Source organism: Chlamydotis macqueenii, chromosome 15 (assembly GCF_036417535.1).
Source record: "Chlamydotis macqueenii isolate bChlMac1 chromosome 15, bChlMac1.mat, whole genome shotgun sequence".
Classification (NCBI taxonomy): Eukaryota; Metazoa; Chordata; class Aves; order Otidiformes; family Otididae; genus Chlamydotis; species Chlamydotis macqueenii.
Genome location: NC_141570.1, coordinates 6923097 through 6947959, shown reverse-complemented (window position 1 = coordinate 6947959; position 24863 = coordinate 6923097). Strand labels below are relative to the sequence as shown.

General features: G+C 41.6%; 1 protein-coding gene across 1 annotated transcript; it reads left to right on the top strand.

The window, feature by feature from the left end:
* The first annotated feature begins 5260 nt into the window (after nt 1–5260).
* On the top strand, nt 5261–7169 carry FOXL3 (forkhead box L3). Its single transcript, XM_010123938.2, has 3 exons — nt 5261–5367; nt 6124–6292; nt 6646–7169. The coding sequence occupies exons 1-3, from the start codon at nt 5261–5263 to the stop codon at nt 7126–7128; spliced, it is 759 nt and encodes a 252-aa protein (XP_010122240.2). The 3' UTR covers nt 7129–7169.
* Nucleotides 7170–24863: the final 17694 nt, after the last annotated feature.

Here is a 24863-nt window from a genome sequence, read left to right as displayed (position 1 = left end):
TCAAACAGTGTATGAAGCGAGGCCTATAGCCAAATTATTTTGTATGTAGCTGAAAGGAGAAATGACCAAAGATGGATAAGGTATGGCAGCTGTGCCAAGATAATGTCCGTTTTTGGTAAACAAGTGTGGACTGAGTCAAGGCATGATTGTTGTGCCAGTCCAAGAGGTGCATTATGTGGCAAAGAATAGGCATCACCTCTCGATTTATCCCTTCCAGCTCTTTCCACTTGTCTCCAAAAGCCTCACGGATCAGTGATTCCAGAGACTTTCATAGCTGGGAGAGGAACAATCCTACTAACACAATGGCCTGGTCTCCTGTGCAACTTTGCACGTCTGTGCATACTGTGTTTTACCATGTCTGTCTGCGAAGTCAAAAAGAAGGGTTTAATTTTGTGCCACTGAAAAGGAGAAGAGCACCAAATCACAAGCAGGCAAACTCTGAACCTCTAACTCGTGTATCTGTACCAAATAGAGAAATTGGGATGTGGCCTTCTAACTGCCAGCACCCCTCCTGCAGAAAGGTGTCTTGCAAATCAAAGACAGAATGTAAAATTTTGAAAATCCTTTTAGGTGAACTCAAACCATTTTGTCCAACGTAAACTGCTTTTTTTAAAAAAAAAAATTTGTAAAACTTCAAAATTCTCTTTCCATTATTTTTTATTTTAAGTAGAAAATGATTGAAAAAAAATCAAGAATTTTACTTAATATATGTCTAAAAGCTAGAAACCTGCCCATGTTCTCCCTCCACTGTCTTTGAAGCCAAGACCTGATGGGACCAAAGGATAAATAATATATTGTAGTGCTGATTTGTGTGATATTACTCACTGTCATTAAACATCAAAGTGAACATCTCCACCAGGAAACCCAGCTGTCCTAGGAACTGGTCTCATAGATCAGCAGACTTTCTCCACAGCTCCTGGCTTCTCGCCCACTTGGTGGTTGTCACTTCACTTGGTTGAGAGCTTCTCACTAGAAAAGGATTTACTATGCTCTGGGAAATTGTGATAATGTTACAAAAAAAAGAACAGTCCGTTGTGTTGGAGAGTTATATAGTGGGCTACCAGGTCTGCACACCAAGCAGATAAGAAAATACCGTCTAAACTCGTCCCTGGCCCAAAGCGAAATATAGTCCATCCTGGTGACAGTGTGGTCATAGGGCTTCACAAGACTGTGGAAAGCTCTCAGCTTGGCCAGCTGGAATGTCTGACAAAACCATTTTTTTGGACCAATAGTCACAACCAGGAGTGGGTAGGAGGAATGTTTTTTCACTTCTTTTCCTATTTTTCACTACCAAAACAGACCAAGTTTCTCCAGAAATGAATTTTCACATATGCCTTGTGAATCTCCCTATCTAGCTAGGGCAGGGATAATATATCTGAGCTAGTTTATATAGCTGCTTTCTTATTAGCACTTCTAATTTGATGAATTGTTGTTGAAGGTTTCTTATCCACATTCCTGTTTCGGTAAAAACTTGTTCTGTCTTTTACACTGCTGCAGCTAGAAGGCATGCAGATGAGGAATGCCTCTCCAAATAACCCCCTTGCTAGGAAGGGTCAGAAGATCCCTTATATGGGGTATCAGGTGCCATTGCAGCCAAGTACTCAGCCAAGTCCTTACTGCATATCAGAGCAATTGGGAGAGTAGCTACCACCACCTTCATTTCCCCACCTTGTTCTTCATTTGCCAGAGCGACAGATCTTGCACTAAAAAAGTAGTTTACTGATGGTACAGACTACCCTTGAGTGATCCAAAGTCTGTTGAAGGACACCACTTATTTCCACTGATTTAAACTGAAAGAGGGTAGATTTAGATTAAATGTAAAGGAGAAATTCAGTATGATGAAGGTGGTGAGACACCAGAACAGATTGCCCTGAAGTTGTGGATGCCCCATAACTGGAAGTGTTCAAGGTCAGGTTGGATAGGGTTTTGAGCAAACTTATCTAGCAAAAGATGTCCTGCCCATGGTGGTGGGAGAGTTGGACTAGATGATCTTTAAAAAGTCCCCTCCAACCCAGACCACTCTATAATTCTATGATAAATTTAAAAGGTTTGGGGTAAAGTCCTAAACTGCAACCAGCTCTGGCTCCCAAGTCAGTGAGAGAGCAGGAGAAACTGTGCTGCTAGGAAATGTCAGTTTACACCAGCAGGAGGACTGGGATGTCAATGTGCAGTCCTACACACTAAAGTATCCACTGTTATTCTGATGACTATAATATAATGCTTAGTAATTCAGTCCTGTTTGGATTTATGAATTGAATGTACAATTTTCATAATCTGTGTCATAATTACAAAAATTGCAAATAACTTTTTAATATCAATGTTAAAAAATAAGCAAACCTTTCACAGCATTTTTATTGCCTTTTTACAATCTCAGATCAAATGGTTTACAACTTTGTGTTCTGAAAATATACAACGTAAGAAAACACTAGCCTGGCAAAATTATGCTTTTATGATAGTGACAGGGATGAGTTATAGTTACTCTAGTTAAACTATAATAACTGCACAGATGCTAGGAAAAACTATTGTGCAACATGTTTTGCCACCATAACCATGGCACCTGCTAGCTCCACCATGGTACATACAAGAGCATGGCAGCATTTCTTTATGAATAATATTTTCAAGGATTATAATTGGACCATAAATATTCACTTGGGAATAAAATAGCAGTATGTAGGCTTTAAAAAATACCTTGAGAAATATTCATACAATTTTGCTTATCTGAATTTCAGAAGCAAGTTTATGAGAGATAGTATATGATTTGTTTCTGATCTTGTAGGACTCAAAAATGATCAGCATTCTTCTTACGGTCTACGTGAATTTGTAGCAGGTGAATTCAGTGATATTTACAGAACCAGAAACTAAATCCTCCAGCCCACTGCTGACTATCAGGAAATAATGATATTTATCTACAGATTATATGTTACACAAATGGCAATGTCAGGAGCTTCCTATGTATCTTGCCAAGCTGCCCCTGCACCCACCCATGGTCCCACTCTCTCCTGAGATGCTGCTCAAGTACACCAGCACTGGTTGGTATGACCCACCTCCGTTTGCCAAATTTAGTCTCACAAACCAGCCGCTAAGGTGTAAATTTAAGACACATGTTATTTTCCACTGAAACGGGTGAGGGATACAGTGGCCGTGAGTTCTTGCACGGAGAGCAGAGCTGACCACCAGCTGTAGTGCACATTGTAGTTGTGCTAGACGTGGGCAAGGCAATTACATTCACCACAGCCAGAAAATATGGGAATTGAGGTAAATAACACTGCTCAACGGATGACACTACAATCATTTGCTCTAATTCCTGTTACAGAAAATATTCCCTGTTATATACTGTCAGTAAATATGTGAGGATTTTGGTCAAAGTATATTATCTGACTTTCTTAGCAAGGCAATTCTCGTAATTAGAGTATGAAGAACTGAAAAAAAAAAGGCGCTAACAGATTGTGTAAAGTCAGAGTCAGATAACGCAATTCTGCTTTAAAAAAAAAAAAATTGTAATAAGTCAGAAGCAAGACTGTTTGAATTAGTGGAATTTCAGGGAAGTAAAAGACCCCCAAAGAGAAGAACAACTCCTAAAAATCGAAGTGAACATTTACTTGTGTCTCAACAATCACAGCTTTTAGTGAGGGAAAATCTTCCCAAGTTTGTGGCCCAGCTTCTTCTTTACTTTAAACTTTCTCAATCCAGCTGGACAGAGTATGAATGAAGATCAGATGTGATATATTTCAGTCTCCACCAGTGAATCTACTCTCCCTTACTCGATATTAAAGCCCTGCTAAAGCCTTAGGCAGCAGTAACTGACCCTTTGTATTAAGATCTCCTCTGCAGCGGATGCCTCATGCATATGCCTATTGATGTATTTCAGAGTGGAGATAATTTTTTATTTTGAGTATCTACTCTGGCTTCATATTCCCAAGAAAACATCTCTTGTATCTATTTTTTTTTGTGACATGTATTTCCCCCTACTCCCTGCTATAATATATTGTTATATTCCACAGAAAAAGCTTTCTTATGTCCATCTTTGTCAAAGCTCCAGGAGCCACTTAAGCTTCACTTCAAAGGGCTCTTTATCACTGGGATGAATTTTCCCCTGATTGTATCCTTTAAGTCCAAAAGGGGTTTGGGGACATACTTTGTACAAAAGATGCTACAGAAAACAAAAGTTGCATTGCTAATGGTTCTGCTTTTATTTTTCCATCCAGGTAACTCTCTGTACACCAATTTGCTTTCTCTTTTCCCATACCCATTTCCTCCTGGTGCTAGTTCCTGGGACAGGGCTGTCTTCAAACAATTTAATTATCATGTGGCACGCACCTTTTTAGTCCCTCCTGAAATGGTGCGTGATGCCTTTGGTTTACATCACTTGTTGGAAAACACTCCAAAGCATTGAAAAACTATTAAATTGTTACAGTATTGGATGCCAACACACAGGGCTATTAGTCTAATTCATCCTTCAGATCAAAGCCCACACAGGCAGCTCTCCTGCCTACAGCTATTTTCCTTTTACTTTCCTGCTTGACAGTAGTCCCTCACATCCCTCTGTTCTACTTTCTTTGAACATACACATTTTCCTTTAGTCATGGAAATATAATTTATGTCTATTATACTGTATTATAGATTGCAGATCAGGACAAGCATGCATTACCGCCTGGAACGTCTGTTTATTGTACGTCAGATTTCTAAAAATAAATAAATAAAAGAGCCACCCTGCTTTGCTAGGGAGAGAAAAATAAGAAGGGGGAGGATTTGGGGAGAGCTGCACTCTGTTCTCAAAGTTTAATTTCCAAGTAGAGACCTTGAAGCATGATTTATTAACATCATGCTGTTTGCTTTTGTCACGTTGTGGATGTGGCGGGGGAAGCGCTGGCCCCTCTCCAGCCTGGACCACCCAGCGAGCTGAGCGGAGCTACTGGCTGCGCGTACCCCAGTTCAAAGGTTCACCCCCAATTCCCCGGCTCCATCAGTCACCAGCTCCGTTACACTGTCGAGGCAACAGCAATAACAACAATAACAATCCCCCCCTAAAAAAAAAAAAATAAAATCCTAACAGACAGGCTGTCTGGGACGCAAGAATTGCAAAAACAATCTCCACCCCATCACGGAGAGTATGTGTGCACGGAGGAGAGGGAGCATGAGGAGGGGGGAGAGAGGGAACGAGACAGACAGAGGGGAGGGAAGAAGGGAGGAGGGAGTCCAAGCTCTGAGAAACATCACTCCATCTCTCTCACTCCACAGGAGCTGAGCCAGGAGCAGGACGATGTTTGACAACACGCAGTACCCCTACAACTGCTTTAATTATGATGGGGATGATTATCCTACCTGTAGTTCTGACGAAGAGAAAAAATTCACCAGACCGGCATACAGGTAAGATGAAGTTTTTCCAACTCTCCCCATCTCTGGGGAGGTTTCGGAGCTCTGGGATGGTGGGATCACAGCTCTTGGGGTAGCGGGGGACCTCTCCCAGGTGTGTGCGATGGTTCTGGCCCCGGTGCAGGCACTGCAGCCGGCAGATCTTCCCCCCTCTCCGTGTTTGAAGTGTTCATGATTTGTTTCCTCCCGTGCGGGGTCATAGCAACTCTGGCATGCTGTTGAGCCACCAGATCTCAGATGGTCTCCTCCAACCTCCCGGAGCCTGGGAGAAGGGGAATGAAATGTGCAACGTGCCAACGGGTGAATCAGATGCAAATAATCCCCAGTGTGGTGGGAAGATGCGCTGGGTAGATGTTCACGGGGCACCTAAGGTCCTTTCCACGAGCAGGCAAGGTCTCCGGTGGCAGTGTCTCTGTTCTGTCTCACTGCAGCCTTCCAGCTCGGGGAAACTTTTCTGATGTGGGTGATCTTTCTGTAATCCTGTATATAAGCTGTCTGAGCTGAATGCCAGGCAAACAGCCCGGTCAGGACTCAGTTGCCTGTAAGTAACATCTGCATATCACCCCGGGGGCTCAGGCGGAAAGACAGCGACCATATTCGGGACCTATCCCTGCGACGTCTCGAGTCAGGGCACGGATCCACCAGGAGAACTTTTGGAAGAAGGATATAGGCACACGTGTACCCATGTGGTCCTAAAAACTGAATGTGTGAGTAAGGCGATGGTGTAACAGCAAGTTTTCCTTTTTTCAGCTACATTGCCTTAATTGCAATGGCCATCCAGCAAAGTCCTTCAAATAAAGTCACCCTCTCTGGCATTTATGACTTTATAATGAAGAAATTTCCTTACTACAGATCAAATCAAAGAGCCTGGCAGAACTCCATCCGACATAACTTATCGCTTAACAGTTGTTTTGTAAAGGTAAGATCAGTAACTGTGTATTTACATACACACTGTGCATGGCTAAAAAAAAATATATGCAGGAATAACCTCATCGCTGGGAAAGAAGGGAAACAAACAGCTGAGCTGCGAATCACTCAAAAATCTCTCTGAGTCATCAATTATAGAGATAAAGAGTAGATCCTTGTCTGATGCATGCTAATAAGATAAAAAACTGAGGATGGAGTTTACATTATATTAGTATAAATAGAGAGAATAGGCTTAAAAGTCTTGTCATATGTGTTTACACCATTCTTGAATGTAAATGAATGCAGATGTTAAGCAGCAGCATCTGTAACACATACAAATACTGAACTGCCTTTAAATAAATACAGGTTCCCAGAACAGAAGGGAATGAGAAGGGGAAAGGAAACTATTGGAGCTTTGCAACAGGATGCGAATCCATGCTGGATCTCTTTGAAAATGGGAATTACAGGCGAAGACGGAGGAGGAGGAATGTGAAAAGGGAACATAAGGAGCAGAGACCAAGCAGAGGGAAAAGTCCTTCATCCCCCGATGTGACTTCTGTGAACTCTGCTTTAAACAATATTTCCTCTTCTGAAAGCAAACACGAAAGAACTGAATCAGGCCCAAGGCTACTGGAGCCTCACGGGTTTGCTCCAAACAGCATGACCAACAGACAGAGCTTAAGCAATTCCTCCTTAGCAAAATCGGATTCTGAAATTAAATTCAGCATTGATTACATCCTTTCGGCCCCCGATCCTTTGCCTGTCCTGAGATCTCAATATAATATGCAAGAAAATAAATATCATCTACTGGAGGCCCAGCAAATTAATCTCCAGTTCTGGACAATGTGATGCTATTTATTTGTGGTAAAAAAGTCTGAGTGTGTTCAGCAGCCTCGTGTCACTGAAAATCAGCTGCCTGCCTCCTCATTTTCTTCAGAAAGGGTTACTGGTTCACCAGCTGATATCTCTCTGTAACCAAAGAACTCTGCTAAGATTGACACATAAATAATAGTTACCAACATTGGTTTTCACTATGCTGAAATTAATGAAATTCTAGTTTCGTTTTCTGAACTGTTGTGGACAACATTTAACATCATAAAGAATTTCCTTTCTTGAGCAGAATACAACAGAAGAGACTTGCTTATCAGCCATTGCTTTATTAAAGACAAAGTGAATTTGATTCCACTTTCACTGCTGGAAATTAGGAATAATTCCACTAAAATATATAGGTCAGAACTTAAGCTGATCTAAACCGGTGTAATTCTACTGACTTACACTGGCTGAGAATGTAAGGCTGGGGGGAGCTTTGTTTTCCTAAAAGGAATAACAGAAAATCACTCTATCTTCCCTTATTTTTAATTTTCAATACCATGTTTCAAACTTTTTTTGCAGCTTTAATTCATCATTAATTTGAAAATGTAGTTATTAATGTATATAAAGTATTTTTTTTTATATTCAGGGCAGACTTGTTTAAACTGTTGAAGTGAACTTGTATTCAAAATAGTTCCAAGAAAGCTAACTGCAAGGCTGTTGAACTCTGGTAAACTTTGATGGGTAACCTGACAGAGGCATAGAGCCTCTTAATGCCTTGGTTTAAAAAAAAATCTTCTCCCCTTGTGCTATCAGAAAGCTTCCTCAGATGCTGCAGGAAAGTCCTTGAACAAATTTCATTTAGCAAGTGTGAAGAAAGACCTGGCTTTGCAAGAAGCTCTATGCAGCGTTGACCAAAGCTAGAATTCCACCTACCTGCTTTGAGACAAGTTGTGTATTCTTATTAAATAAATTTTTATTGATTCTTCTTGCGGGCAATTACCAAAGTGGTACTTGATGTGATTTCAGCAAAGCTGGTGAGATTTATAATTTACAGACAGCAATGTTAGATCATAAGCTCCATTTCTAAAGACAGCTGTTTCATTACCATTTACATGCGATGGGATATTTCAGATCAGAACCTGATGGACAATGATGAACTATAACAAGCATTGAAGAACTTGCTTTTATAGAACTTGTTCACAATGAATTGCTTCCCAGTACCTAACGGCAGCGTTCAAAAGACCACAAAATCTTGGGTTTGGCTTGGCTACAACAGTTTTCACCTACTGCAGATAAAAGAAAAAAAGACAAGGGTTCTGGTGGTTTTAAGCAATTATGTACAGAGAGATAAAATTATCTTTGCAACATGAACTAAAGGTAAATGAAGGTATACAAGATAAGATTAAGCAAAATTGTGCTAGAGGTATGCTCAGGCATGACTTGAATTTTTATGGAGAAGCTTTGACATTTCACTAAGTTATTTTACATTGTGTCTAATATATACTGTACATTTATACTATATATTCTTATATATTGTTATTGAGAAAGGGAGCAATATCACTGCACTTATACGTGTAAAAATGCATGATGTATGTTGTCATAATGCTGAAACTCCTGCCGTATACTTAAAATTTACCATTAGTGGTATTTCACACTGATTGGGTAATAAATGCTCATTTTTTGGAAAACTATAAAACTTGCTATCTTCAGGCATTTCCACAGCATGCAAAAGTCTTTACTCCTTCTTCAGAAAAGACAAAATGCAAATTGAGTCAGTTCCATTGCTTCATGTCTTCCAGACTTTGAAGGGATGATTTCTTGTGACCAAATTCTGCCCTCAAATGAGAGCTTTCAATTCTCCGTGAATCTACAGTTATTCTGGGCGATTATCTGAAAGCAAAATTTGACTCATTAGACCTGATTGATCTGCTGTTTACATTGACATTAGAAAAAGAAGAAAATCTCTGAGGTCACTGGACAGATGGATTCTCATTTGAAGAGGGACGAGACTTTGCTCCTTTACTGTTTATGCTTGGTAGTAAATAAGTGTGGGAAGAGTATGTCCTCATTTAGTATTGCGATGTATGCGTGCACTCACATGTGGGTTGGTACATGTGCACCTCTAGGATCATACCTACATTTATATATTCATGCCTTATACGCAGATTTTTTTCTTGATTGTTTTTTTAAACATGGCAATGCTGCTGTTAAGCTGATAGTTACAGTACCCATCTGCCATGTATTTGTAATATATATTTTTTTGCTGTGAAATGTGCAAATATGATTCTTACCTTGTGTTCCTTGTTAATACTGTTAGCAAAGGGTAACTCAGTGACAGCAAAAGTTCCTGCTGAGCAACACCTTCCCCAGGTGAAGAGAGTGGGCTTCTGAGACCGATGGAGATACAGTTATGGCTACTAAGCGATGTAGGATTAATATATTAGGAAAGGCAGAAATACACCCAGGTGGATTCACAGAAGAGATCTGAAACCATTTTCCATAAGGTGAATTAATATTCACAGATAGCCGTGTTCTTTGCTCACAGTAAAGTGCCTGCTAGAAGAGGCTGTCGTACTTGAGTTTCCCTAACATATAATCAAAGAAATTTGTGTACAAATAGGTGTTAACATTTGTTTTGCAAAGGATATCAATCATATTTCAAAAAATGAAGGGACATATTTCAATTTACCCAGTATATTATATTCTGACGACTCCAGAATGGTTTCCAGCACTTAAAGTGAATGGCATTTAATATAGAACAACATAACAGGAGTGAGGGCTAGACGTGACCTTATTCAAATGTCGTAGCCATTACAAAGCCATTCCCAATGTAATTATAATTAAATACTTTATGCCTTTCTTGCAAATCCTCTGATCGATCATTGATATTAACATTAATATTGTATTACCCCCGAGCAAATGTCTCCCACACAAGTGTTATGGATCACCAGGTTTCCATTAACAAAGTTGTGAGCTATTGCCGTATGCTGGTCATGGATAAATTTACGTAAATTACCTTTTCTCAGGGAAAGGGGGGAAAAAGTCTGGGTCTTTTTTTCTTTTTATCCCTGCACTCTGAGTCTAGAGCTATTTCTTCAGCTCCATCACAGCCTGTCAGCCACTTACATAAAGCCATAATGAAGGAAAAAAGAAAAATCTCACAGGAACATCCCTTTTTGCCCTGTGTTGAGGCAGGTGAATATTCTCCAGATGTAGCTGGTTTTCTACCTTCACCTGAGCTGAAGCCAGAGCTGAGCAGTGCAGGGCAGGGGTCTGCACCCACCAAAGCCGTCACCGGGCTGGTTAGGCACAGCAGCCAAAGGGAGAAAAGGTATTGGTGTTTGGCTCAGTTCCTCATATTGAGTCATCTTCCCAATTGCAAAGAGAGACCCACAATGAGCCATTGGTTTCCTAACCCCAAAAGAGGTTCTCCCCTTGGGGGGTGACACTGCCCGTCGCAAGCCCGGGATGAGGCAGGAGGCAGGCGCAGGAGAGCAACTCCTCCCTGCTGGGCTGGTGGACGAGGCCGGAGGAGAACAAGCCTTTTGTCTTCTTCTTTTAGGATTATAAATACCTTTGCAAAGGAAAGATGAAAGGTTTCTTTCTGGGGAGAAACTAGGTTCAGCCTTACTAAGGGACCCTGGGGTGTTTTGTTTACTTATCCTTTTAAAGGAAGGCTTCCCAGGATAAAACAAAGATTTTGATAGAGCTACACCAGCTTATTATGCAGCAATTTGACTTCTAATGGTTTAATTTCTTAGGCTTTTGTCATTGGTGTCACAGAAGTGGGTTTTTTTGCACAGCAAGATGATGCTCTTCTTCAGATGACACCCAATGCAGACCAGTGGTTAACCTCACCTAGGGGAACGTCTCCCTCAGCAGAACCTCCTCCTCACTACGGGAGCGTTAATGCAACTTAAGATAGCTGAAAACAACCCTTTTCTTTGTCAGTAAAGCCAAGTTCCCCTATTTTTCTGCCAATCAGATAGATCTTATTAGTTGAGACCCATTATCTCCCCACATAAACAGAAGCTGTGTTCAAGGAGCATTTGAAGGTCAAACCACACTGGAGAGCTGGCTTTCCCCACACCTTTGGTTTATTGTTCTCCATCTTGTTGCTTGGGCTGCCGCAACCTAGACATTGGTCCTCAGCTACCTTGCAGAGCAATCTGAGTGCTTCCTCAAAGCTGAATTGAGATTTTTGCATCATTTTCTGGTCAGAGAGTGTTTTCCTTTTGAGTAGCAATTGCTTGTTCAAGTCCAAGTCTTGCATGTCCTCTCCATTCTCTATTGATAGAGAGAACATACTGGGAGGGAAAGGGGTTTGGAGAAACAAGCCTTGGGGAAAAAGCTCTGCTACATGTCTTTCAGTAGTACAGAAGTGGTTGGGACTCTGCGAATGGGACAGTGCAAGGGTGCTTGGGGTCGTGTATCAAGTCTCTGTACTGTAAATCAAGGGCAGCGTCTCCCCAGTGCCCCACCACACTCAAGCTCATGTGGAACAGGAAACTTAGCCCACACACCCTGAAGCAAACAGGGCCTTAATCTTCACCTTTGGTAGTGTAACGCAAATCCCTGTCCACGATCAGCACTTCAGATCCCAAACCCAAGACGTGAAAATCCAGCACTGCTCATTCCAGCTGGCCTCTCCCTTCTCTGGCCCCTCTGGGGCATGTTCTCCTCTCAGTTGTGGGGGTGTAAATCCTTGCAAATCCATTAACTTTGGTACAATTACTTTTGGAACTGAAACAGCACGTGTGAAACTGAACTTCAGATATTATACCCAATGTCTCTGCTCACTCAGCCTGCCAAACTGTGCCAGCAACTCATCTCCTAGATAGCATTCTCAGAGTCACAAAAGGTCCTGCCTCTTTATTTTGCCTCAGCATCCAGCTTCTAATTGCTTTCTCCAGAACATGGGTGCCACATGCACTGCAAAGCGCAAAGAACCTAGTACATACCCTCTGTCTCTGTTTTACTGGGAATGTCTTTCATATTGCACTTAGGGTCATTAAATTAAAGAACAGGGTAGGTCCAAGGCCTATGGAACTTGCACTGGAATTTTTTTACCCAGAGAGCTAACATAAAATAACAAAGTAAGTTGTGCTCCCTCCCACCCTAGCTACAACAGTTGGAGACAAATCCAACTGTGAGAATTTTGCCTGAGAAAGAACTGCAGGATTTCTCCCACTGTGAAATCCAGCTGCTAATTCAAACAGAAGGGATGGACCTGACCAGATAGGCCAACTGGCTTGTTTCCATCCTGAAGTCCATTGTGTTCCACAAGTTCCTAAATTTATGGTTGTGAAGGTCTTCCAAGCCCTGTAACAAAATATGGCATGCAATGTTTTTGTTATGGAATGTGTGCTGCAAAGGAAAAACAAGGTTTGAATTTATCTTTCAAATTAAGATCCTGGAATCTCTCAGGATAAACAGGCTAAATTAGGAATCAAAACACACCATGTTTCTCACCATAACTATGAAACTGAAAATAAGCACTTGCAGAGCACCGTCAGAGAAGAAAACTAGAAGTTGCAGTAAGTCCCACAACTCTCTTTGTGATGCGTGTTTCTCTGTGTGTTCATTGTCACTTCATAGCAGGGGTCGGCAGTGTGCAGCAACGGGAACAACCTTTCATCTTTTGGGGGGTTTTGTTCTTCTGGAAGATTTCAGAAAACGTTTTGCACTTCAGAATTGAGCTGTCATTCTCCATCATCAGTGTTTACATTAGGCACATACTATCTTGTCTCGCTCTGGGCAGGTTGGAAATAAGACACCAAAATGCTCTTTGACTTGTCAGCCTGTATGGTGCAGCTCAGTGCGGCTTTCTTGTTGCTACGGCTCCACAAAACAACTGTTCTGCACAAAAGCAGCTCCCTGTTAGGTCTTTGTTGAGGACATGATGAAGACTTCATAGGCTTGGGAGCTTGCTCAGTTTTCATGGTGATATCAGTGGCTCTAATTAAAAAAATTAAAGTTCCTGAAATTTGCACAGCTACAACAAAGATGCTCTTTTCCTTAGTCGTTAAATCCTTTTGTTAGTACTAACACTTGGCCTTACAGCCCCATATACGCGGCAGATCTAACTGTCCCCCTGAAGCTGCAGTTTCCATAGCTGCTAATGGTAAAACACTGTTGTGTTTTCCTTTGTCCAGGAAAAAAATTAGGATAGAATCAACTTTCCTCTTGAGCCCAAAGGCTGCGCTGACCATTAGCCATCTGTCCTAAGCAAGATCTGCTCTAGCTGAAAAGCCTTTTTGAGGTTTCATGCCACAAATATTTATTTCTACATCAAAATTGCTCCCCGTCTTCCCCTTTTCACCTCAAGGCGTTCTGCTGTGCTAGTAGTGACTGCAACCAGCATCCTCTGCTGCCATCCTCTCCTTCCAGCATGGCCTCTCTGAGGGTGGGAAAAAGAAGCCGTTCTTTCCATAAAAGTGACTGTGTAAAATAACAGGTGCAATGAGCTGTGTTTTGTGATTAATGTGTTGCAAGCTTTTCTGAGGCCGAGGGCTATATGAACAATCATCAAGCCCTGGGAGACATTTCAGTACTAATCAGCCCGTAACATTGCTCTGCACTGGAGCATCTGGGACTGGCTTCATGGGTTGAATCCTGACTGTCATGGAATGAATGGGAGTTTTGCCATTAGGTTCAAGGGACCAAAACTTCATCTTCTGTTGCCAGGACCAGGACTAATCAGATTAAAGGCCATGTGGACTGCAGAGAAAATCAAATACTTTCTAGCAGTTACTTGATGTCTCCTCAAGACAAAACAGCAGCTTGTTTCCACAGGTTTCTCCGGCTCTGTCTTTCAACCAGAAAAAAAAACACTTCCTGAATTCAATGGGAAACGTGTCCAAATAGGGAAGAAGTTCCCTAAAGCCCAGGGGCTGAACACAGCAGAACCAGATGTCGGCATTTGGGGTGAGGTTCCTGGTGTAAAGATGTTTGTATGTTCTTTGAGAGCACCTCTGTTCTGGGGCACACATTCAGATAAACGAGTTATGCTAAGTTAATACTCAGACTCAGGATCTCAAATTTTCTTTCGACAGGAAGCCATCCCCAGATCTGCTACAGTTTGGCAAAGGGATGACACTGTATTACTTTCTATTTTGTTTTGCTGTTGTTGAAATTACAAGCAAATAAATATTTTCAAGATGATACATTGTGTGGCCCTAATAAAAATCAAGGGCATTTAATATAAACTATGGACACATGGTTTGCTTTGTTGTCCTAAGTAACCATTTCCTTTTAACCAAATGAAAAGCTAGTTGTGCTGTGATGCTGCAGATTGTAAATTAGCAGCTCTCATACGCTTTTGTGCAATTGTTTCTCGAAGAGCTTTAGGCTACTTCAGACAAAAATTTCAAATAAAATGTGAATTCATTGAACTGTAACTTGTGGTATTAGATTTATAATAAACAAACGGAGGTCACATAATCATGTCATGCAAAACAACATTTTAAAATTCAAGCAGCAACATTTTAATCCAGTTTAGGTTCTGATCCTAAAGAGGAAGCTTGGCTCTTTCTGCTTCCCAGTGCGTGAAACTAAGACGAGCCCAGACCGGGTGGAAAGCACACAGCCAGGCAAGCACTTCCAAACAGGCTTGCTGAGGCAGGAGAAGAGAAGGCAGATTTCTTGTTAACCAGAGGAGAAATGACCCAAAGGCTTGCTCCTGTGCAAGACCAGGATGGGAAGGTCAGGCAAAGAGAGGATGACAATCTTTGCCACCCAGGATACGTATATCTCAAAAGCCACCCTTAGCCCTATCTCACCCAACTTCTCTCTCAGGAGCGGATGGAAAGGACAGGCCACATCAATTTCTCCTGGCAATCCTTGCTCCCAGCAGCCGGCTTTTTCCCATGTCCCTTCTCATCAGGAGACAGCAGAAGGGACATGGGGCCACTGGGGTAGACATGCAAGGAGCAGACCACTCAGTCTCTGGAGACCATCACCTAATTCATGCCTGGGTCTGAGTTACTTGGGAAAAAAATCATAGCACATTTTGCATGGCTGAAAACAGTGTAGGATCTTCTCCTTGTGAGACATTTGCTGCCCATGTGCTGTGCAGTCCATGAACCATCCTCAGCCGTGGTGGGGACAGACAGTAGAGCTAGAAGTAGGTACCACCAGCGTGTCCGCTGACACTCACTAACAAAGGACGGTCTGTAATGGAGCACGCTCACCTGAAACACTCCTTGTTTGACAGATGTTTATTTGAAAGGAGGCTGAGTTCTCATTTTAGTGGATGTTTTGTAAGACAAAATTAATAACTACGGCAGGTCTGTACTACAGCATCATAAAGCTGTAGCTTGCTCCTTACACCAGCCGTTCATTTCAGAGGAAAGAAATGAGTACACCTTAATGTGCAGGAACTTTTTTCTTTACTCCTAAGCCTGGCTGAATCTGAATCATTTATACCTTGACAACAGCATTAGTTGAATTTGGAGAGTGAAGACTATACTTGAGCTGCAAACCCAACTGCAATTTCTTCCTGTAAGGAATATTCCTATTAGCCAGTGAGTTTTCTGCGTACTGGGCTCTACGAGCACGTGTACGACACATATGAAATTGATATCTCTGTCTTAATTCTGGGTTGCAATTACTGGAGCTGAAGTTTAAAATTTTTCCAACTGCCAAACTCACAGGCTAAATGACTGTAGAGCTACTGAAATTGATTATCAGGCTTCCTGTTTCCTCGCTTGTGATCCAGTAATATTGACATACGGTACAAGGAAATTGCAATCTGAACCACTAGTAGCAATAGCCAGAGGCGATTACGAAAGGAGTATTGCTGGTGGTGGCACACAGACTCCTTTATTAGATTCAACCATACTCTGATTACAACGCACTCATTTGAGATAGCAGGAAATTCTGTATTTCTTTTTTAAACTACAGCCAAGAAAACATTTTTGTTTGCTTCTTTATTTCAGCCTTTTCTCTGGAATAGCGTAAGAAGAAAACTTTCTGGCTCCAGAAATTCAGGTCTATTTTTTTCTCTAACATGGGCAATGCCTTGGGGCAAGGCATTTTATGTCTCTGTGTCTCCACATCCCCTTTTGCAAGGCACGACAATGAGTTCACCTTTGCAAAGCATTTTGTTAGAAATATACTATATCAGCAAGCTTATGTTATTGACCTTCTACCTTCTCTTCATCTGCTGTCACCTTTCCTGCCCCTGCTTTAATCTTCTCTAGTGCTTGAACATTTCATCCATCCTGCTGCTGACCGGTTGCCACAGATCAGTTTTGCAGAGCACTTAGTCGTGCATAAACGTGTGGAAGCTACCAGCTCTCCCACTTTCACGTGACTCCAGGAGCGGGACTTTTAAGAAACATAAAAAAAAAATACCAAGTTAACTGGGATCAGGCCACAAGGCTTGGAAATGCTGTTACTTTTTTTAAAAAAAATAATCTTCTTGTTCCTGATTTTCAAGGTGAGACAAAGCATTCCCATGTCTTCAGCTAAATGAAAGAAACTTTCCAACTTGCATCACATATTAACTCACGCTGCCACCTGCATTAGCAGATTTTGTGCCATAGTAGCAAGTGGAAGAGTTTTACAGCCAGTTCTTTCCAAAAAGACCCCCCAAAAAGGCTTGTGCTGGCAGCAAAAGTGATCAGAGAACCCTTGTAATTTCAAGAGGAGTCTCTAGCGCTGGTGATGGAGGTATTGCAATGAGCTGTTGAACCACTCTCTTCAAAGGATCTATGTACTGCCAGGTTATTTGTTCAAATCCGAGGAATCCATACAGGAGCTTAAAATAATTTTGCTATAGTGGATGCTCCCTGGATGCAAAATCTCCTGGAGAATCCAGCCTGGCTCTTCTTGTGATATTCCCAACGCTATTTGGGGGACGGAGGATTCAATACCCGGGTTATACAGGCTTGACTTGAAGAAAGCTTTGATTTTTCCTTCAGAGAAGTTTCCCAGGCCAAAACAAGCTCATTACTTAGTATTTGCTACAAATCCAGTCTCAGTGCCATCCTGAAGTAATGATCCATGGCCATCCGTTATGCAGAGGCTGTGAAAAAGTGGACTGTCATGGATCGTGGCTTCTCAACCGACCAACCTTTTGAGCAGAAAAGTTCAGGAGAAGTGAGAAAGTTGTTCGGGCTTTTTTTTTTTTTTTTTCCACATGCCTTTTTTTTTCTGAGAAAAAAAAGCTTTTACTAATGAGCTCTGCCCTCCTCTGTCCTTCAGAAGTCCCTGGGGCTTTGCATGTATGACTAAGCCGCAGCAAAAACTGGCTGAGCGTGTGAATAAACCAGATAAAACAACACTGTGATTGCAGAGCTACTCCACCTGCAACCACTGCTGAAGGTGTAAGGCAGCATCTGCTGGCGCCACTCTGACCTGTAATAAGGATGCAGGATAGGACTTTCTGTCTCTTTGCAATGCCAGGTGTTTGCAATTCCAACAAGAGCTTAGCTATGATGAACCCTGACTTTTAAGGCTTGGAAACCTTCTGTGAACCTTAAGAAAAATTAATATTTAAGAGAGTGAGGAAGTAGACATGCCAAAATAGTATGAGAGTGACTCTTCTTAGTGAAATTTTCCTTCCTCCAAATGGGATACCGTGGAAATTTCACCTCTGCCATGAGGTGTCTAGGACAAAAATAAGAGAAATTCGCAAGTTTTACAAATGTAACCAAATCTGTCAATTTTCTCAAAGCTCTTAGGCTCAGTCTACCTTTCATCATGTTGAATTGGAAGATGAGTGTACTTGCAAGCCTGCCATATCTTCTCCATGGCTTATGTGGATCCAGACTGTGTTATACCCAACCAGGTGCTAATCCCTTTTTGCTTGCAATACAAAAGTTAATGGGAATTTCATGTTGATTAAATATGTGTAAAATGATGCTTGAAATGAAAAGTCCCCAGTTAAATGACTTTTCATCACTAAAATCAGTTTAAGTTGCATAATGTTTTTCTTGTTAAAATAATTAGTCCTCAATCAGGGTAATTTGGAGGACTAGCTGGGTTATTTTAAGGCAGTGTTATGCTTTATTCAAGAAAGCTCTTTTGTATTTGAATTATTTCCACAAAGTGATGCAGATAATTGCTTAATGCTTTTTCATTCTAATACATAATCCCTTAGCATCTGAGCAGTATTAATGGGAGCAGAACTTGGCAAAACCACCTGCAATTTTTTTTTTTCCACAATCTTTTCCATGCCAAAGAGAGAACGTCTCAGACAATAAGGTATGCAAACTTTCTATTTTTTTGCCTGCAGATTGATCCTGAAATAAAATGTATTCCTCTGGCTGCCCCTTTGGGACTGCTTTCATGTCACTTTGGGTTTAATAAATTACAAGTTAGCCAAGTTTAACCCCAGTCAATAGGTGCGTTTTGCTTTCTCCAGATAAATAACTTTACCGAGCAGAATCAGGAGCCAAGACTTATTTGTCCTTCATAAAGGTTTGTTTTGTTTGTTTAAATATTAGCATCCACTAGCTGTGCAAAGGAGACCTTTTTCATTAGCTGTTTGATCGTGGTGGGAAAAGCTATTAATATAGTCAGTTCCCCACAATGAGCTCTGAGGTTGCTACCAAACCACGAAGTGATGAAAACAATAAATGCTAGACTGTATTAACTGTAAAGGTTAATCCATAAATCAAAGTGAAATGTCAGATGCCTTTTAACATTGATTGAGATGTAATTTGGTGTTGGTAGTGATATGTTTGTTATATAAAATCACAAATGCACTCGATTCCTGTTAGGAGTCCAGGTCTTTGTAACTTAAAACAAATTAAGTAGATTGCTTTATTTATATAACTCTGTAAAGATTGATTACTTCATTCTGTTTAAGTTATGATACATCGCAGTTTTTAAAATCAGTGAATATTAATATCCAGATCTTCTTCCAGGGTATATTTGACTTGTTATGAAAATGAATACACTGTTGTTTTTTCCTGAAAGTATGCCATTACCTTAAATACGATTAAGGCAGTTGTTTATTTTAATTTTTGGTTTTGATTCAGGTTTTTCAAATTATGGTATAAGAATTAGTCTTTGAATAAATGTGCTTAGAAGTATAGAACATATTTTCTATATTATGGCTACGTCATATTTAAATATATAATATGAAACAATAAATATGAGGAGGAAATGCCACAAATTAGATCAGAATGGAATACACTAACTGACGCCAAAATGGCAAGGAAAAGATCATTACGGTCACTCATGGAAACGTTTCTTTCCACTGCTCTTCATGAAAGAAATGTGAAGCCAGGGAATTCTTCACTTGGTGCAAATGAGAACCAGGTCACCAGACCTCAGAACATAAACAAATAGCACCAAGCTTTTGAGCTTTCTTTACCCAAGGAAATTGCAAAAGTAACTCCTCAAGAAGAGTAGCATCACTCCCAGGTCGCTATTAGCCAAAAATGGAAGCTACCAAGCTTTTTCATCAGCTGTCACTGGGCTGGGCAGGGTGCTGAAGGCGGCCAAAGCTGGAAGTACTCAGCACTTCCAAACAGTGCAGAGTCCCTGGCTTAATCTTTACATCGTATTTCTTTCTTAGAATCACAAGTGATACGACTTAGAGGGTAATAGCTACAAGAATTTTGTGGGAGTAGTATTTTAAAGGCAGTCAGGTAGAAGATCACAATCATTTTCTTCTGCTCGATTTAGCAGAGCCAACAGTGAGAATGTTTTCCCCCAAATTCCTGAAGGGCATCGATCCAAACAGGCATCCAGAACGCTTCTAGGGAGATTAAGACATGTAATGACACAAGACTCAGTCAATTTAAAAATGCCCCCAAAGTTCTTCATTCTGCAGTAGCAGGACTCTTTGAAGCTCAGCAGTGGCAACTGAGTATTTCAGCAATGGAGACAGGGTCACGCAGGACCTTCCCATATGGATATGCCAGCTAACTCGTTATGGTTCTAAGCCCTGAGCCACTGCCTGATCAACTTTAAAAAGGAGATTTTATTGTCTGTCTCCCTCTGTCTGGGCACAGGCATTACAATTCCTTACTTACCTAGTTTTCATATTTGCTTGCAAATATTGATACTCACGAACGTAGTGAGACATTTCAGTAATATTTGACTCAACCTCCAACAGATCTTGACCTATTTATGAAATTTTAGGAGGAAAATTCCAGGACACATGTGGATCCTTCTCTGCAACCCCTGCTGTCCTTTGCAGCCTGGGGCACAGGCCATGGTGGGCATTTGCTAAGCCCTGGGGACAGTCTGCAGTGGCTATCTAAATTAGGTCCTCAAAAGAGGGCAGAGAAGGAAAGATGCAGAAGGAGATTAAGACCACCCTGACCTCCAACCAATGCCCACAGCTCTGCGTTTTGTCCTCAGAAAGAAGTGGAAAAATGTCTTTGTAATCTGAAGCAACGCAGTCGAACATGAACAGCAGATCCCACACGCAGGAAAGGCATCCTGATAAACATCGCAGCGCATTCTGCTGGGAAGAGCAACTCTGTGCTAACATAAGTCTGTCTCTGTCCACACTCTGTCTGGGGCTTTCTTTTATTATTGTTTTTTTTCTCTTAATGTCAGATTACAATTCACAATTTTTTCAGCTAGATTTGCTCTATTTATACAGAACGCTCTAATCGAATGTTCAATACTGCTCACCTTCAAGGATGGAATCGTAATGAGTGTATAATGAGCCACTCCACAGCTACTAGTTCCTGTGGCTTTTAAACTAGCTTCAACAGCTCTGAAATCTTCAGTGTAGATTAGTGGAGCCCTGCTGATTCACGTGGCTATTGTCTCCGGAAGTAAATGAAAATCGTATTAATATTCACAATGTCATTCATTTATATGCTAATTGAAAGGATTGCAAAATAAACTACAGAGACAAACACAAAAAGGCGTGTGGCTAGCGTAAATCTCAAGGACATGAATAATAAAGAGCACTGGATGGAGAGGGACCTCTGAAACCACCAACTTTTGGGAATTCTTCCTACAATTTGACTGTCACACAGAAGAAATACAGAGGCTAGCTCTTTTACCAGTTATCATGGCCATGTTCTTATCCCATGGGCCTGTGCAAATGGCAAGAATAACAAAAACAGGGCAAGAAAGTCTGCAGAGGTTGAGGTTCCCTTGTAGGTGAGGAGGGGAATTCCTCTCTGACAACTGAGCTGCATCTCTACCCCTTGGCAATGAGTCTGATCAGCCACAGGTGGGTGTTATCAGACTTTCATAGCAGTCAGCTCAAGATAATGAAAAATTCCTTCCTGCTTCATCTTCACCCCTGGATCATCCCAGATTAAACATTCTGATCACTGCAATGCTTTGCTGAGATTTTCTGAGTTATATGTCACCGGACTTTTAATTTTCTTTGTCTTATTTAAAAAAAAAAAAATTGGAAAATTGTTTCCTTGATTTCTCTGGCACTGACTCAAACTCTTGGATTTGCCAGCTCAGGATTAGAAAGCGTAGATTCCTCTTGTAAGAGTCTGTACTCTACACATTGCTTACCTCTGACCACTTGTAAAGAAAAAGCAACTGTACGATAAAACAGACAGTTGTTCATGAACTTGTCCCTCTATCAGTCTCACACTAGACACCTGGAGTGATATCACCTACTTCATTCTGGTGTGATCCCGTTTCATTATGTGCAGAACTCCCCATCAGAAGTTTTATATGGTGTGGCAGCACCAGTATCAGTAATGTGTGAAGGTAAGAGTAACACTGGGTTTTGCCCTGCTGTTGTCATCTTGGGATGCTTGAGTACAAACATCCAGAACATTTTCACTTTAGAACAAATCATGCATTCCTCTGTCTAGCTGAATTATTTTCTGTATTAAACAAATAAATGAGCAAAGAAAAGAAAACCACAAAAACCCCACAAAGGGAATAGAACAGAACACACAGACACAGAAGCTAGAAGCAGGAGGACTGCTAATTCCCTGTTTCTTTTTTTGTCTTGATCACAGAAGAGTTGAACTGGATCTAAATTATTCATTAGGAATTAAAAACAACTTGGATCTTTTTTTTTTCTTTCTATTTGCTAATTCTTTTCTCTGAGCTGTTGTTTCAGCTCCATTGCTGATGACATCTACAGCACCAAAGCCAGATCAAGTGTGAGAGGGCACAACAATAAGGTCTAGTCCCTTTCTCCGTGTCCAAATTTAGTGCAGGGAGCAGGGTCACTTACTCGATTTTGGGTGTCAGAGCTACTGCATGAAAACCATGGAGCACAAGATAAATATGTGCAACAAATTAAAGGGAGGAGCAGGGCAGGTATGCAGTTCTTCAGCCTTATAATTGCTTTATTTTCCATTTTAAACTAATTCCCATACACCAATAGGGCCATATCCTGGTTGAGGAGATTGTCTTTGCTGTGAGCAGCGCTTACTGGAGCCTTCCCACATCTCAGGCTCTTTCTTTTCCCAGACACAAGCCCAAAGCACTGAAGACCTTTCCTTCCTTGCCAGTCAAGAGGTCCTCATAGAAGCCTCTCAGCAGCTTCTTGGATGAAGCACTGATTTTCAGCCAAGAGAAGCTCTCTGAACTGAGATATTTCAGATACAATTCAGTTAGATGGATTTTAAAAGCTCTTGAGTTCATCTGTATCTTAACTGGTCCAAGGTCATATCCCTTAACCTCTGGCTAGCCTCATCGAGAATTTCCAAAATCTACTATTTAATGGGGAAAAATATCTGACTCAGTCCGGTTTTGGTCCGCTCCTTGGCAGGAGACACATCCAGTCTCATCTGCTGTAATCTGCTGATCACTTGCCAGCGCTGCAACCTGGCTGAGGCAGCAGCACTGAAGTCCCCAAGGAGAGCTGACAAGTATGAATAAGGGACAGTTGTCACACAAGTACAAATAAGGGACAGTTGTCACATGTGGTTTCAGGAAAGTAGCAGAGAGGATGGTTGCCTGCAGCAAGAACAGCCAGGCTGAGACAAATTCTCTCATTGTTTGGGGTCATGTGGTCTACAAACTGTTTCACATGAGAAAATTAGATTATGCCAAACCAGCTTCTTTGGAGTATGTATTTTTTTTAATCCACCATTAAAAGGATGGAAGTAATCGTAAATCTGGAAGCAATCACACACACATCACTTAGAAATGCTCTGCCCCAGTGCAAGAGAAACAAAATACAGCCGTGCTGATTGGCCTGGGGTATTTCTCCCCTCACCAAGCCCATGTCCCAGACAAGTTAAATGTTTCATTAATTAGGCGCTAACTATGGTTATAATTAGGAAAGCTGCAAGGATCTCTTCTCCTCCTTCAGACTAATCCTTTGATTAAAAGCAGGGCCCCCAGTTTAGGCTCTCTAGCTCACTCCTTGTTGCTGGTCTGCATTTGATGCGTTTGGGTTTTGAGTCAGCTGGCGGGGTCTTTGGGGCAGAAAGGGGTTTGGTTTCGGTGCCTGAGCAAGGGGCAAATGGTGGCAGCAGGCTGGAGGAAGGGGACACTGCTGTTAATATGCTGCATGTGATGGATGTGCGCACGCCCAACCGCTCTCAGGCGCCTGTGGTAAATCCCAACCATGTATGAACAGAAACAGAGCAAAGCCCACCATGGTCCTCAAAGGAAAGTATCTCCAGAGAGGGCTCCTTAAGACATCCACCATGTCCTCTACCCATACGTGGAGAGGTAACAGGAGTCACAGCCCCCACATCAAGCCCCCACAGAGTGAGGGACGCCTCGCAGTCACCCATCTCCTCCATGATCCTGCTGGAGCCAGGACTCCAGCTTCAGCTCCTCCCCAGCTCTCCAAGGCAAAATGCAAAGAAAGACAACACTCCAGCCAGGAAACATGTAAGTTTAAGGGTGCTATCTTTTTTTTTCAGGGGACAGACTGAAATCTTCTTAGTCGTCCTAGGTTCTTGGTTTTGATTTTGACTCTGTGTAAAGCTGTCTGTTTTGCAGCATCATTCACCTGAAACGGACCAGCATGGGGATTTCGGGGCTGTTTTCATTTTAAGAAGCGGAGAAATCTACTCCGTCTATCCATCCAAAGTGCTCTCAGACTGCGATATTAATCAGCAAACAATGGTTTTTGCAAGCCATTCTGTCAAGAAACAAAAGCAAACCTGACCATTGAAGGCATGCGGTGAAGGAAGTACACCAGGAAAGAAAACAATGGGGACATTCTGTAGTAACCACAAAACCCCAAGTTTTCTGCCATGTTCTGTTTTCCATAAATATTGGCCTCGCTTTAATGTAGAGCAGCCAAGAGCTGCTTGTAGGAATTCAACCGCCCTAACCAAGAGTTTTAATCAACTATAAATAAAGTTACCATGACAGACAAAAACAAATATAAATCAACCTGCTAAGGTACATTCTAGCACCTCTCAAGAAACTGGAAAACCAGGAAAGGCTGCTGAACAGCAGCCGCTTCCAGGCAAGAAACCAGTAACTTGATAGGTGTAGTGAGCAACATGCAGGAAACAGCCAGGAGAAGGATGAAGCATTGCCTGTCTCACAGCATCCAAAACTTCAAGAATCAAACCAAAACCTGGTTAAAATATCTGCAATTTTGCTCAAACCCTTCCCCCAAGTCCACACACCTTCTCCACATTTTGTGTTTTCTCCATTTGCCACCTGGCTTTTGAGAATGAGGCTTGACTTGGGACATATCAAGCAAGTTTTGTTCCCCATCAATCCAGAGGGTTGAAGAGTATGTTCTTCTAATGAAAAGCTGAAATTGTCATATGATGACTCAGGTCCAGGAGCTGATGCACTTTTATACATCAAATACATTGAGGATGACATTGAGATCCAAAGAGCTGGAATGTCTGAGGGTGCCACAACCAAGCGGGATAGTGGAGAAATGTCAT